Source organism: Ostrea edulis, chromosome 5 (genome assembly GCF_947568905.1).
Source record: "Ostrea edulis chromosome 5, xbOstEdul1.1, whole genome shotgun sequence".
In the NCBI taxonomy this organism is placed as follows: domain Eukaryota; kingdom Metazoa; phylum Mollusca; class Bivalvia; order Ostreida; family Ostreidae; genus Ostrea; species Ostrea edulis.
In genome coordinates, this window is record NC_079168.1 from 16562092 (window position 1) to 16577544 (window position 15453).

The 15453-nt window shown below is 35.2% G+C and overlaps 1 protein-coding gene across 1 annotated transcript in view; it reads left to right on the forward strand.

Annotated features, from left to right (window-relative positions):
• The window catches only part of LOC125651304 (uncharacterized), a 43622-nt gene that overhangs the window by 21270 nt on the left and 6899 nt on the right, over positions 1-15453 (forward strand). Inside the window, exons 20-37 of the mRNA XM_048879876.2 lie at positions 526-723; positions 870-1005; positions 1101-1135; positions 1270-1411; positions 1605-1834; positions 2113-2283; positions 5513-5705; positions 5858-6097; positions 6177-6394; positions 9060-9165; positions 9274-9390; positions 9559-9694; positions 9801-9981; positions 11450-11720; positions 11849-12035; positions 12128-12339; positions 12538-12767; positions 12850-13003. Coding sequence (XP_048735833.2) covers positions 526-723; positions 870-1005; positions 1101-1135; positions 1270-1411; positions 1605-1834; positions 2113-2283; positions 5513-5705; positions 5858-6097; positions 6177-6394; positions 9060-9165; positions 9274-9390; positions 9559-9694; positions 9801-9981; positions 11450-11720; positions 11849-12035; positions 12128-12339; positions 12538-12767; positions 12850-13003 — 3157 coding nt within the window. The remainder of the gene's footprint in view (positions 1-525; positions 724-869; positions 1006-1100; positions 1136-1269; positions 1412-1604; positions 1835-2112; positions 2284-5512; positions 5706-5857; positions 6098-6176; positions 6395-9059; positions 9166-9273; positions 9391-9558; positions 9695-9800; positions 9982-11449; positions 11721-11848; positions 12036-12127; positions 12340-12537; positions 12768-12849; positions 13004-15453) is intronic.

Consider the following 15453-nt stretch of genomic DNA (forward strand, 5'->3'; position numbering starts at 1 on the left):
ACATGGACCCCTGGACACACCAGAGGTGGGATCAGGTGCCTAGGAGGAGTAAACATCCCCTGTTTACCGGTCACACCCGCCGTGAGCCCCATATCCTGATCAGGTAAACGGAGTTATCCGCAGTCAAAATCAGTGTGCCAAGAACGGCTTAACAATCGGTATGAAACACGTCAGACAGCATTTGACCCAATGCGAGGTTGTATTGACGAACTAGATCGTTATAACGACCATAGAATTTGCGAAATGCTGACTTCAATCGAGACTGTTGAAATCCCTGTACCATCAACTTGTTTGTCAGTAGCTTACCTCGATTTAAAAACTGACTATACCCAGAACAAGCTCTTGCATATCGAATCAGTTGAGATGTGTCTGAACGTATGCCCGTAACATTCATATCGAGTTCCCCGTACAAATGTGAGAAACGCCACACCTTTGGTCACTTTTGAACAATGCTTTGAAACGGATGACAAACTCTTATATCTGTTTTCTAATTATTTTTTATGTTTCACATTGGTATGTTCATAGGATATAGAGGATATTGATTTTACTACTACTACTACCAGCCTCTCTGCCCACTGGACAGGATTTTTTCACGCCTACCTTGACGTGGACTACAAGTTCCGTGCCGGAACAACCCGTGGTGGTGGTGATATTTTTCCAAGCACTGATGTTGGTAGAAATATTACATACACTGCAGTTGGACTTACATTAGAAAATTTTAAGGCAAGGTTTAAAAAAAAAAAAAGATGAGGAATATGGGATTAGTAATTGTATAACATGTATTTATGTGATTGCATTAATGTGTATCCAACACAGATATAATTTAAGAATGTTTTCTGTTAATGATTATTCTGAAAAATTATGAACAGACCTATTATGTGACAATTACTGCAACATCGTCTGCTGGTGATGTAGAAGTTACGTCTGATGGCGTCACGGTTGTAGAAGAAAACTCACCTTTAACCGGAATCTATGTAAATGACGGAGAACCTTGTGATGCCACAGGTTTGATATTGTTTATGCAGAAGTAATTCAAAATGAAAAAGGAATTTATTGTTAACTTTGGGTATGATTATTTTGTTTCCATTTTGTGTTTCCAGTTGTCGAGAATGTGACGTTTAGCCATCATGAATTGGTAGGAAATGCTTTCATACACATATGTAAATGTTTTTTGGTTTTGTTTTTTGTTTTTTTTTTTTACATTTTATTTGTAAGCTTTAATGAAATTTCCCATAACATTTTGAATATATGATTGATTATTACACACAGGATCATCGTCTTAAATGTACAAAGGACATTGATTACCAATCATCGATTGACACCCTTAGTGGCTATTGGAACGTCCCATCCAACCTTCAGACGTTTGCTCCTGATATGCATATATCAATCGAACAACATTCTATTTATGGAAGTATGTTGGATATTTTTTAGATGTAAATTCATAATGAAAATAGGATTAGAAGGGTCATTGTCATTTAATAAGTCTTTCGATGAATATCCTTTCGATTAAATGAAATGTGTTTAGTTAAATATAATCTAGTTTTGGAAGAGACACGTAAGCTTGTCAAACATAATGAAGCAATCTTCAAATGTTTTTCCTGCAGACAATTGGACAACTTTTAAAGATTTTTATTACAACCATGGGCACCAAGAGGTTAGATTCACAAACCTCTTGCTAGATCCAGGAATAAACTATCGTTTAGTTGTGAAGCTCTGTGCTCGACACATATGTTATGCCCCACAATATAGTGACGGTGTCAGAGTTATTGCCAATCCCCCAACAACTGGAAGTATCGTCGTCAAGCATGTCAACATTACAAATGGAAAAGAACAGGTAGTTGATTTTGCAATCTTATATGAAGATAAAACAATTTTGTGTCAAAACGGTAGTTTTTAAAGAAACATGTCAAAGAAGTAAGCAAACACAAGAACCCATTGTAGCAATATTTGTAACCACCAGTGAATGATGGGTATTGTTGTCTGCAATTTTGTTTATAGAAATGGAGAAACATCTTTGCTTGATCAGCATTTTATATACAAACTCATAAACAAATGCACAACATTTAGTAAATCATCTTCGGTGGTTAATGTGAGATTTCTCTATATTTACAGTTACAAGTACAAATGGATAGGTTTTTTGATCCTGACGTACCCGACCATAACATCAAATACAGTGTTGTAGATAAATACGAATGGGCAATTACTGACCAATCAAAAATCGGTCGAACACATACAAAATGGAATGAACTGGACAACTATGCTGTATCTCTTTCAAATACAGAGGTATATTGTAACTTTTTTTCATGAAGACACCTGCTTTATTGAAATAGCCTAGCGGGTGCTTTTCATTCTTGGCAATTATAGACGGAGTGTTGTTTAAATATTGATAATTTGTTTTTCAAACGGAACAATTTGAAGACTAGATTCATATTTCAATGGCTTTTTCACAAACCCTTGTGTCATCTGGGCATCCTTGATATGCATAATGTAAAACTTATACGGTACCAATTTTGATGCACCAGATGCGCATTTCGACAAATAATGTCTCTTCAGTGATGCTCAACCGAAATATAATAGAAAGCGACGCAATTCTTATTGCAGGTGCCTAAACTTTGCGATTTAAAGAAAATGAGATTAAAGCATTTTATGCTGCATTCTCTAGCTATCGACTTGCATAAAAGTCATCTAGTTTGCCACCAAATGTCGTACAAAAATTCAAGTATTTCCTGGGATATTCAAGAATCAATGAAAATAAATAGCATCTTTACTTTCATAAGATCGGGCCCGCTGAGCGTTTTGTTATTTCAAGTTTAAACAAATGGTATTTGCAACCATGAATATAAACAATAACGTTGCAGTACTAGCTGACGCGTCGCGCAGTATAAACAGATGTCACTTTCTGAAGTGTATAAGGGGCAAGGGTTCTAGCAGAATGGTTAGTGCACTTCGAATTATCCTTCGATGAATCAAAGATTCGTCATAGATACATTCTTCAAATAACCAGTTTTGGTACGAAAATGAAGTCGTATACCCAAATTAAAGGGAAGTAATCAACTTCTCTATACACATATCTGTCTATTAGAGTCAGAATTCTATCTAAAAAATATCATACTAACAGCCAAACTTTAAGTACCACCTTTTCGTAGACGTTGAGAAGATCACTGAATCAAGGCATTAGTCACTACATTTTCATATGAGCGTATCGACAATTATATATATTATGTTGGAAATCGTACAGGTACACATGGGCATATTGTAATGGGACTTTTTTTTCCAATACACAAAGTCGTAAGAGTAGTCAATGACATTGTTCATAAAAAATACCAAACATACACAATGTTTTATTTGATTTACTTTACCTTTCATCAACAGACAATTAGGTTTACATCATATTCGCACAAAACTTTCTTTCTTTGAAAGTATTGAATAAGTTATTTGAGGTCCATATTTGGATTTTTCAACGCAACAATACAGACCGAATTCCATGATTATGGATGTTGCCCGTCAAATAAACTTGAATATACTAACAATGGAATAGGTGCCGCCAACATTTGCAATATTCTTGGCCATAAAAAATGCCAGTCTTGTATTCCATCATATTTCAACTCATTACAAGTCTGCGCCCTGTATTTCCTTAAATATATACTTCTACATTTGCGCCCAACACGTTTTGATTACAAACAAATTTTTATTATAGATAATCTTGTGCAAAATCCTTCTACATGTTCTTGGTATTCTTTCAACTATAGTCCAGCTGGACCTGTCATAAACTTATTTTAAAAGTCCCGAAATTCAGATAGCCCAGATCTTTCAACTGACGACAGAAGATTATGCCAGACGATGTGCTGGTTATGAAGCGAACCTCACACATTATCGGAAGTGTATGACGAATTTTGAAATCTCTTATTAGACACATTGAAACAGAAATATGTACCATCTATGTGTTTCGTAAACCAGAAGTAATAAAAGAATTATATAGGTTACATGGGAATATGTATTTGTTTCATCTGACGAAGCTTGTAACAACAGTATCTTTGTAAGGATCACTACGAGTACAGCTGCATTTTAAAGGAACTTGGCGTTAATTCCATTTTCATTAATCAAGCTTATACTTCAAGTTTCCTTTCAAAAGATGAAATTCTTCTAAATCATCTTTCAGTTTTAAATAAATATAATATTCCAAATGGAAATCAGAAAACGGAAGTGGAGCTGGAATGGCCACACTTTTCGAAAGTCCTCGTCAAACGATATCAGACAAGCCCTTGAATGGAACTCAGAAATATTCATATTCTGAAATAAGTCATCCAAAAACATACTTTGATTCTACGCACAGGTACTCTGAAGTTTGTTTTAAATTATGCTGGAGTTTCTCATTGACGATTTTTACATAGTCTATTGAGATGAGTTCTTCAAACAATGTGTTCGAATTCCGAATGGGCACGAATTGTGCTTAGCTGACCTGTTTTTGTATTCTTATCAGGCTGAATTTAATCAAAAAGCTTCTACATGAAAAGAAAATATTTCATGCTGTGTCCTTCAACTCGACATTTAAATACAGAACATCGATTATATTTTATTTATTAACAATACTCGCTTTCCTTCATATGTCGATTCGATATATCCCAGTGAACTCGAAATAAAAGCCACCATAGTCTTTCAAATCTTATTGAACATTCAAATGGTATTTATGTCTCTCAACTAATTTGATAAGCAAAACCATGTTCTGCATATGATCAATAACTAAATCGAGGCAGTCTACTGACAAATAAATTGATGTTATAGGGGTTTCAACAATCTCATTTAAGGTCTGTATTTTATCAATTTTATGGTCGTTTGTAATGATCTAATTTGTAAATACAACCCATCATTAAATGGTATTCTGGATGATATATTTCATAGGAATTGTTAGGCCGTTCTTTATATACAGATTCTGATTAAGGATTACTCCGTTTTCCTGATCAAGGTGTATGGCTCACAGCGAGTGTGACCGTTCAACGGGGGATGCTTACTCCTGGTGTGTACAGGGATCCGTGTTTGCCCTACTCCCAATTTTGTTTTTTCTATAGGATATTTGAAATCGACCACAGTTTGTTATCTTAACTATTTCATTTGTCAGTTGTATAAGAAATACCGTCTGTGTACACATGGAATAATGGGGTGCTGAGCGGGCTTAGTTTAAAATAAAAAGATCAATAATTTCAATTGATTATTTAATTACTCATAAAGTACTTGGATTTTTGAACGAAAATTGTTGACAATCTACTTACATGGAAGTTGAAAGCTACAGAGTTCATATGAAATGTCTTTATTTCATTACTTTTTAATCGACGCAATTATGTATCCTGTGATAAGAGTTTCAAGTCTTTTTCTGTGATACATATCAAGGGTACCCAGTCGTTCGGAAGGTCTCTGCTTCGTCCAAATTGTGAACTTGCACTCTTTACAACTGTGCTTGATTGATTGTTTTGTCTGGTTTATAGAATGTTCTCTATCGCGCATCATTCCATTTCAGATGTCCTTTACGCTGGAATTGAATGGGCAATTTGATTTTTCTAAATGTCGAGGACTGGCAATTCGTGGCTACAACAAAGTGAAGTTGTACTCCACTGTCTACTCGCACATCAGAGACTGCGAGGCCTTTGATCCAGTATTGATAAGACCAAAAGTTGTCATAGATGCCGTGGGAACACCGGATCCCGATAGAGGCATTAATTTTATCATATATAGTAGATGTCTGGAATGTTCAAATAATGATGTTAATGATGAAAAAGACGATTATTTGCATTTAATATTTTTGGATATTTTTTTTTTCAGACATTTGGCAATAGATATGAGAAAATGTTTAAACTGTTTGTAGATGGATATGGCGAACCCATCATTTTAGAGACAAATGCCCACTGGTCTCATCCCGATGCAGATTACACTCCAAACATGAACTACATTTCTGCCGTATGGCCAAAACTCCGTTACAAATCATACACAGTTGCGGTACTGAACGCCAAAAGTTTAGATGTGACGACGTATTATCTTCCAACCAAAACTTTGTCACTGTCTGATCCCTGTAGTCATCCAGACGCCGTTAAATGTTCTTCAACAGGTTTGTATATTACATACGTTTTTTTTTTTAAATATATATTCACAAAAAGAAATTTCATTGACAATGAATAATTTTTCAGAGAACGAATTTATTAACGTCAAATTTGAGCCGGGGGAATTGGTACATGGGCAGCGGTATATGGTGTGTATCCATACTGAATATACTGAAATTGTATACGAAAAATGGACACAGGTATTACCGGAAATCAATGAGTGTAGTGACGGTGTAGTGGTGGATCTTACTCCTCCAGTGGCGGGAAAGGTCTGGATTGGAAGTAGACAAGGACTGGAATATCAGGTAAAGATATTATCAGTTTCATCTAGTCTTAATTGCGATTAGCAGAATATTTTTAAAATGCATATCATATGATATTCGCACTGTATATCATATATCCCTTCTTTGTTAGTTTTAACCTTCCACGTTCCATCACCGTTCATCTTCACTCTTTTGCATTTTCGGCTTTTGCTTTGGTTTTAATTCCCTATCTTTAAAGTATAGGACTCATATTTCAAGGATTCCATGGATACCCTATCTCACGATATTGAAAATTCAACTAAATACATATTTTATATAATGGTTCAATCGTATTCATTGAACTCTATTCCAAGGAAACGGTAAAACTTCAAGTTGGCAATCCACGAAAATTGTCTTTCGCCTCCGAAATTTCAGAAGCTAAAGTATTCATAATATTTGTTATTTCGGATTTCAAACATTTCGGTTGAGCATCACTGAAGAGACATTATTTGTCGAAATGCGCATCTGGTGCATCAAAATTGGTACCGTATAAGTTTTACATTTGTTAGAAGAAAATATTTCTATCCAAAGCATTTTAGCACGCCTGATCTAAAAGCTCAAGTAGGTACATGTATTTCTGATCACATTTTCTAATTGTCTCTCCAACTTCTGTCTGTAAGCCTTTCTCATTTTCTTTTCCTGAACCATGGTGCCAATCTCAATGAAACTTGGTACAAATCATCCTAGGGTAAAGGGGATTCATTTTCTTAAATGAAAGGACATGCCCCCCTTCAAAGGGGAGATATCAAGAAAAGGCAAAAATAGGTTGGGTCTTTTAAAAATCAGCTCAAGAACCACTGGACCATAAACGTTTATCATGGGAATATATAGGAACAATTTTTAAATATTTTCTTTTCTAGAACCACTGGGCCAGAAAAAGACTTGTTGAGAATCATACATTTGAACGTAATGCAGGGCTGTTATTACGACATAGAAAGCTCCAACAAAATCAATTTGTCCCTGATATTAAACTTAATTCACAGCAATAAACATGACATAGATATAACAGTCTGTAAAAATTCTTTCTTTACATTTATTGCGTGAATAAATCTGAATATATTGTGATTTTTCTGATTTCGTTAGTGTTACATTTCCATGCGTTCTTGACCAGACATTTTAGGGAAGTAGCGTGAAACAATTGTCAATTCTATAGTAATTCATCAATGTTGCGTGGTGAAATGATATGATTTAATGTATTCCATAACATTGTGATAGGAAATAAGTAAATAGATTACTGTATGTTTGAACAATATCACGAATTCCAATTTAATGCACTTCACAAACGGAATTATTTTGAAATTGTCGTATCGAACAGAGATAGTGTATCGTTTATTCTACCCAAGTGTATCTTAAATACACACAATCGTTTAGTAGAAGATATAGATTTATCAATTCTTCTGGGATATTTGTCTTTCGTCTGGATACAGAAGAGAAGGTATTATGATATCCATTTTTGACATGTGTAATGTTATGAAATCTTTAAGATGTTGTAACATTTCTGTAAATGATAGATATTCATTGAGTCTTTTCATTCTGTTCTGCAATTCACATTATCATTTGAGAGACTTCTGACATCCTATACTGGTCCTCCTTTATTACTTGATTTTTGGTTGATTGAATCTACTTGAGTAAATCCAGAACTTTAGAACAGTTGATTTTGACGTACTGGGTGAATGTCCGATTTTCTGCAGTAAATGTTCTTCATGAAATCGCTATGATTTAGAATTAGTGAAATCATAGAGATTTCATGAAATCCAAAGCATGTATACTATTTTACGACATAGATTAACATATCAATGACTTTTTCCTACATTTCTGTATTGTCCCAATCGAATTTCCTTCCATAGTTCACTAGTTTGTGGTGTATATTTCTTTATCCATGGTTATGTTTAGATGATTTTACTATGGAAAGATAAGGAGAAACTTCGAAAAACGATTTCCATTATTTAGAAATGAATAGCAATTTTCATCAGATAAGTTCTTTATAATTGAGATTTTGAGAGTTCTTGAACTCCTACTACACCTAAAACAATCTCGCCTTTTTTGATTGAGCATTGAACTATTATTAAAATATCCATGTGAACACAAAGGGTGCGTTCCATTCATCAGCCGATTATGAGTATTCCAGATTACACCGTAAAATTGTCAATGGAATAATAAGAATTTTGATATGGCATACAAACATTAGCTATGGTGATGATTTTGGATTCTGAGGAATCTGACGTTTATGAGGAAGACAATTTCGAGGTAAACATCAATGGATCACCACTGTCTAGCCTGCAACGCATTTTTCTCTTGATATACGTTAAAATGCATGGTAAAACACATTAAAACGACATTCACTTTTAATAATGCTTCAATAGTAAGTAGTGTGAATGTTATAGATAGGAAATGAGCTGCAAAAGTAGTGTGTAATAGGCATACATTGATATAATTAATAGTTCTTGCCATCTATGTAATGCTACTGCACTAACTATCAAAGGACAGATGATATCTATCCAGAACACAATTTGCAAGTCATTATATAGCAGTTGTGTGTTTTCTGGACTTTCGAGAGCTCGACTCGACCTTCTGCAGCATATGCATTTATAGCCAACCAGATGATAAGTTAATAGATACTAACGTTTAGATAAAATCTTATTTAGAAAAGGAGTAATTTTTTCTACAGACTACTACATCCGTATTGTATGTCAGCTGGGACACATTCCAAGATGTAGAAGAATTTCAGACGACTTCTCATGCATCAGGGATTCAGAACTACAAACTAGGAATAGGTATGTGAAATGAACGTTAAATGCCACCAGAAACTAGTAAACAACTAACAGATAGACCACTTAATGTAAAACTACAATCATAAAATTAATAATTTTATTTCTACACAGGAACATCTGTTGGTGGCAATGACGTAATTGCTTTCTTTGATGTTGGAGTTGTCAACCATAAGGTTTTGAATGGAACCGTTTTAGTAAATGGAAACACATACTTTGCCACACTTGTAGGTAAATTAATCAAAAGACAAGTGTTTTAAAGGTAAATAGACATATGGATATGTGAATACGCATGTAAGAAAGGCCAGAAAATGCAGAATGACAAAGTTGGAAAGCGGCATCACCTTATCAAATGTAAGCATAATTTACATAGTGTTCTTATTTTCTCTATTTGTAAAGGCACAGACTTTGCTAATAGAACAACAACACAGTCATCACCACCCATTATTGTTGACAACACTCCGCCATTGAAGACAGACAAGCCCTTGACAATTTCCGGCCGACACATTACATCTGACACGGAAATCGAAGCATGGTAATCGTGTAATTAAACCAACTAAAGTCAAAAGACATAGTAAAGTTTTAGAATTGTTATAAGTATGATGGAGTTGATGATGTGTCTTTTCTTTCTTATTTTACAGTTGGAAGAATGTTTTTGTAGACCCTGAGAGTGAAATTAATTTTTATGAATGGTCCATTGGATCTGAAGCCGGTTATGACGATATAATGAATTTCACACGTGTTGAGTCTGAGTGCGCAGAAAATAACGAAATCGAACGCCTTGACTTCAAAGAAGGACATGCATATTATATTTCTGTTAAGGTAACGAGAAATAATACTTGCCAAATTCTGCAGTTCACCACATTTGTTTGGATGAGTTTGGGAAATCTTTAATCAATATCATATTTCATTTTGGCGAGATCATAACTTTGTGAACATTGACTAATGATGATTACCTCGAAAATAAGTACATGTAATTGTGAATCAACACTATTGTAAACGGGTTAAAAATGTTGGCATATACAAGCAAATGTTTTGATATACTGATTAAAAAAGACAACAAGAAAAAAAAAAAGAAATTCATAGTATAATTTCATATTCATTTTACTTAATAATTGATTTATTGATGACACAAAATTATATAAACGCTAAGTTGATAATCAAATTATCATAACCACTAAATGATAATTACAGTCATTTTAAAACAGTTCAATGTCACCCAAGTTCAATATCTAGTGTTCCTCCCACGAGCCCCAATGGTTGCCTAACACTGCCTTCCCATGAGTGCAATTAAGTCTGTAAAAATTGTCTGGCATGTTGTTGCAATTTAACTCCAGAGCTTGAGCCAGTTGTTGAAGAGTCGGAGACTTAGGTTGTCTTTGGAGAGTGCGCCTATCCACTTCGTCCAATGCATATTTGATAGGGTTCAAATCCGTTAATTTGGATGACCAAGGAAGGACCTGGATATTGTGTATTTGCACGTGTTAGACGAGCAGTATGTGGTCTGGCGTTGTCATCTTGGAATACTGCTCCAAGATGCTGCATTATTGGAACCAACTATGGCTAGATGACTTCATCAATATACCACTGAGCCGTCAGAGTTCCTGCATGTGAACCAATGGTACCCTGCCTGTAGAGGATTGTGCTACCCACATCATAATACTACCCCATCCAAACCGGTCAGCCTCCTGGACGCAATTTTGCGCAAAGCGTTCATTTTATTCTTTTTATTACGAAAGACATACATTTCGTAGCATTATAACAAAATTGAACATGTATGATAATTACAACAAAGCTGATAATAAATGGTCAATTCTTACAAAGATATCTCGCACATTTAAGTACAATAGTATAATGATGGTTAAAAGGAAAATAATAACATTTTATAAACTGTTCTTCGTTCAAATTGCGACACGCCTAACTCCAGTCGTCCAATTGCGCTGTTGCGTTTTATTCATACATGACGTTTCTCAAAATAAAGAAAACGCAATCAAACATCGAGAACCCGTGCATTTGAATACTGGTGCCTGAATCATGTGCATTAGGAACTTACAATAATCAAGAGTTACAGAAACCGATTTTAGGAAAATAACGTTTTAAAATTGTCCTGAAATTCTACCTTTCCAGTAAACAATAGTGTTAGATGTAACAAGATTCATTTCAGACCAAAAATGTATGAGAAAATTATTTTGAAAAGATCCAGCGAAACAAATACTATGCGTTTCTTTTTTCATCAGTATACACATGTGATAAGTAACATTAATGATCATATTATATTCTTAAATTTCAGGCATTCAATAAAGCAGGATTGATGTCGATGGCCACTTCATGGGCGTATAGTGTAGACTTTACTCCACCTCTGAAGGGTCATGTATTTGACCTTCAACCAAATGGAACCAGTAAAAGAGATATAGATTTTCAAACGGATATGTCAAAACTACTTGTATTCTGGGAAGGATTTTTTGATCCACATTCTGCAATAAAGGAGTATACCGTCAGCATTGGAACATGTTCTGAATGTGGTGACGTCATTGCTGAACAAACCGTTGGAATGGCAACTGGTATCAATCAAAAGTAGCACACATCGCATATAATATGTACAATAATATTCTGTTAGATATCAATTCGATTTTGTAAAAAAAAATTTAAAAAAAATACCATAGCTTACATTTTACTCCTGCTTTTTCAGAGCTGGAAGTCGACTATGTCCATTTTGGATCTGGTATAACATACTACACAACCGTGATGGCTTGTAACACAGCAGATTTCTGTGTTGTGGCCACGTCAGACGGGGTTATTATGGACAACAGTCCTCCCAGCATGGGCGTGGTTAATGATGGCACAGCTTTGGAGGATATCGAATACCAATCAATTAGGTTTCTTCAACGTTTATTGCACAAAAGCTTCTTTTATTAACGTAGCACCTTAAAAGCTTATCACGAAGTGTATACTACTATTCCTATTGCAGAAACTTTATCGATGTCAGATGGTTTGGATTTAACGATCCCCAGTCAGGATTAGCTCATTTTGTATGGTGGGCTGGGATAACGCCTGGAGGGAGAGAGATCATAGAAGAACGAGAAATTCACGTCACTGAGATGGCCACTGCGTTAAACATTGTGCCCCAAATGCCTGTTGGAAAGCGGATTTATGTGACCGTTAGGGCATTCAATAGAGGGGGTATGTTTATTTAGCTTGTTACAAAGTCTTTTAAGCACTTTTCATTTAATTTGACAAGTAAACGCACAGGCACAGTGAAAATAGTGGATGATAAAAATTCATAGAAACATCGTAACATCGGAAGATTTATGTTGTAACACAGAATTTTGATCTCCCATGAATCGATTTATCATATTTCTTGCCATTTCATTTTTATAGGTTTGTATAGAGAAGCGACATCCAACGGGTTTATCATAGACGATACTCCCCCTGTCATATCTCGAGGTCCCGTGTTTTCCAGAGACTTTGGAATCATTGGTAATACACAGTTTTACAGAACTTTGATGAAAATAGAATGGGACGTTAGTGACAAAGATTCACAAATAGAAAAGCAGTATGTATCTCTGAGGTCACATCTTGGTGGAGACTTTGACCTTCCGTCAGCAAAGGTACGTAATAATAATTGAATTTCTTTTAACCAAGACAAAAATTATAGCATATACTTGTTTCATTATGGTGTAATATTTTAAGGTAAACGGGATCGCCAGGGATTTTGTGCTGAGTGGACTGAACTTGCATGATGGTGTAACATATTATGTCACAGTTATATCTTGCAATGGAGCTAGAATATGCACGTCAAGCACATCCGGTGGAATCCTGGTTGACAGCACCCCGCCAAACAGAGGTATGAGAGTAGCCACGCATCTAAATAATACAGAAATCCTAATCAATGATTCTCGTACAACTTTACTGCACAAAACAGAGTTAAACAGAGACCGAATGACCCAAGTGCACTACAGCATGCCATACAATGGCATCCCATGGACTGCGTATATCGATCCTCAATAGTAAGCAATATATGACGTGATAGTGTGACGTCATAGTCAAAGTTATGCATTCAATATTTACGTGAACTTTCTCAAATCGTGTTCCAGGATAGTTTCACTATATCATGCATTTTGAACATCGCATATGCATAGACAGACCTTTACTTAGCCTGTGAAATGATAAAGGCATATATTCCTAATTCAGAACTGAACATTCTGCTGTTGAAGTAAATCATATCGGTAATTACAACGTCTATATATGTAATATAATTAATTTTCAAACTGTATCTATTTCTTTGGATTTCGTGTTTGCTTCGTATTCAAGAATTTTAACCACATGGAATATTGTTAAAAACATTTATATCTTAAGGATTGCTTCTTATATTCATTGAACAAATTGAGATGTAACGGTTTCTATGCAACAACTATAGAATGTATACATTTATTTGTCACACAGAAAAGTGAGTGTCACGGTCCTTATTTCTGTGTCAAGTTTACGAGTAGTTCAATGTCATAGCAAAGGACCTCAAAATTACAAATTGAAACAGATATAGTATAAATTGTATTTATTTGTGGTTCTTTTTGATTTGCAGCATGATCACCTATATATGATTATATTTCTGTCTGTTTGCAAAGCAGAACTACTAAACACTGGCAAATTCAATAGTATTTTGAAGATTAGATGTCTTCCAAATTCCCTCTGATAATTTTACATCTTTACTCATAGATCGTTATTTCTACCATGCATGTACTGCTTAGATTTTTCGAAAATGTTCATATTATAACGGTACAGAATGACATGAAATAATTTATGGGCATCGGATAATATAAGAAAAAGAAAATGATTCCCCCCATTTTTCCAGGGCTCAGGAGTACGGCATTTACAAGGGTCTACAGAGGGGTGGGAATATTGAAATATTATGCAAATTTTCTGTAGTTTTTTACTACTTTTGTCATAGTTTTGGTAATCTTTTCTTGTCATGATTTTATTCTATTGTGCTGTGTTCATGAGTTGATTCATCCCATCGAAGTGGAATTAAATGATACCACAGTCCCCCATATTTGTTTCACATTTGGGTATTTTATTGAACAAAGACGCTCATGGTAAACTAACAATTCAGCTATATAGTCAACGGAATTATTTTGGCTTCTGATTTGTTAACTCAATTGTCAACTTCCCATATTTATGTCGCAATATTCCATTATCTGCATATGGTGTTGATGCAAGGTGAAGATAACGAACAGTGATCAATCTCATAACTCATATAAGCAATACAAAATAGATAGTTGGGCAAACACGGACCCCTGGACACACCAGAGGTGGAATCAGGTGCCTAGGAGGAGTAAGCATCCCCTGTTTACCGGTCACACCCGCCGTGAGCTCTATATCCTGATCAGGTAAACGGAGTTATCCGCAGTCAAAATCAGTGTGCCAAGAACGGCTTAATAATCGGTATGAAACACGTCAGACAACATTTGACCCAATGCGAGGTTGTATTGACGAAGTAGGTCGTTATAACTACCATAGAATTTGCGAAATGCTGACTTTAATCGAGACTGTTGAAACCCCTGCACCATCAACTTGTTTGTCAGTAGCTTACCTCGATTTAAAAACTGACTATACACAGAACAATCTCTTGCATATCGAATCAGTTGAGATATATAAACACCATATGCAGGTGATAATGAAATATTGCTACATAAATATGGAAAGTTGACGATGGAGAAGCTGAAATCATCCCGTGTGTCATACGGTTGAGTTGTCTCTCGTCTGATTCGATGTGCGAGACCATGTTCTGCATGTGGTCATGTTTTTAAATCGATGTAGGCTACTGACAAATAGATTGATCTTTCAAGGGTTTCAACAGTTTCGCTTAAAGTCAGCATTTCGCAAATCCTATGATCGTTATAATTATCTTGTTTTCAAATACAATCTGTCGTTAGGTTGAATACTGTTTGACGTGTTTTATACTAATTGTTCGCCTATACTTTACATATTGATTTTGACTATGGATTATTCCGTTTACTTGATCAAGATATAGGACTCTTGGTGGGTGTGACCAGTTAACAGGAATGTTTACTACTCCTAGGTATCTGATCCCACAATCGACGTATCCAGGGGTCGGTGTTTGCCCTTGACTCAATTTTGTATTCTTTATTAGAGAATAAAGTGATATTTTACTACGCCGTGAATTCCACTGAACATATACTTCTTTATTATTTAAGTTTCCCAGACTCCATCTTAGCTTTAAATGTTACAAGTGTAGTGTATATAAGAATGTAGTGTCCCTTCACGACCCAAATGTTT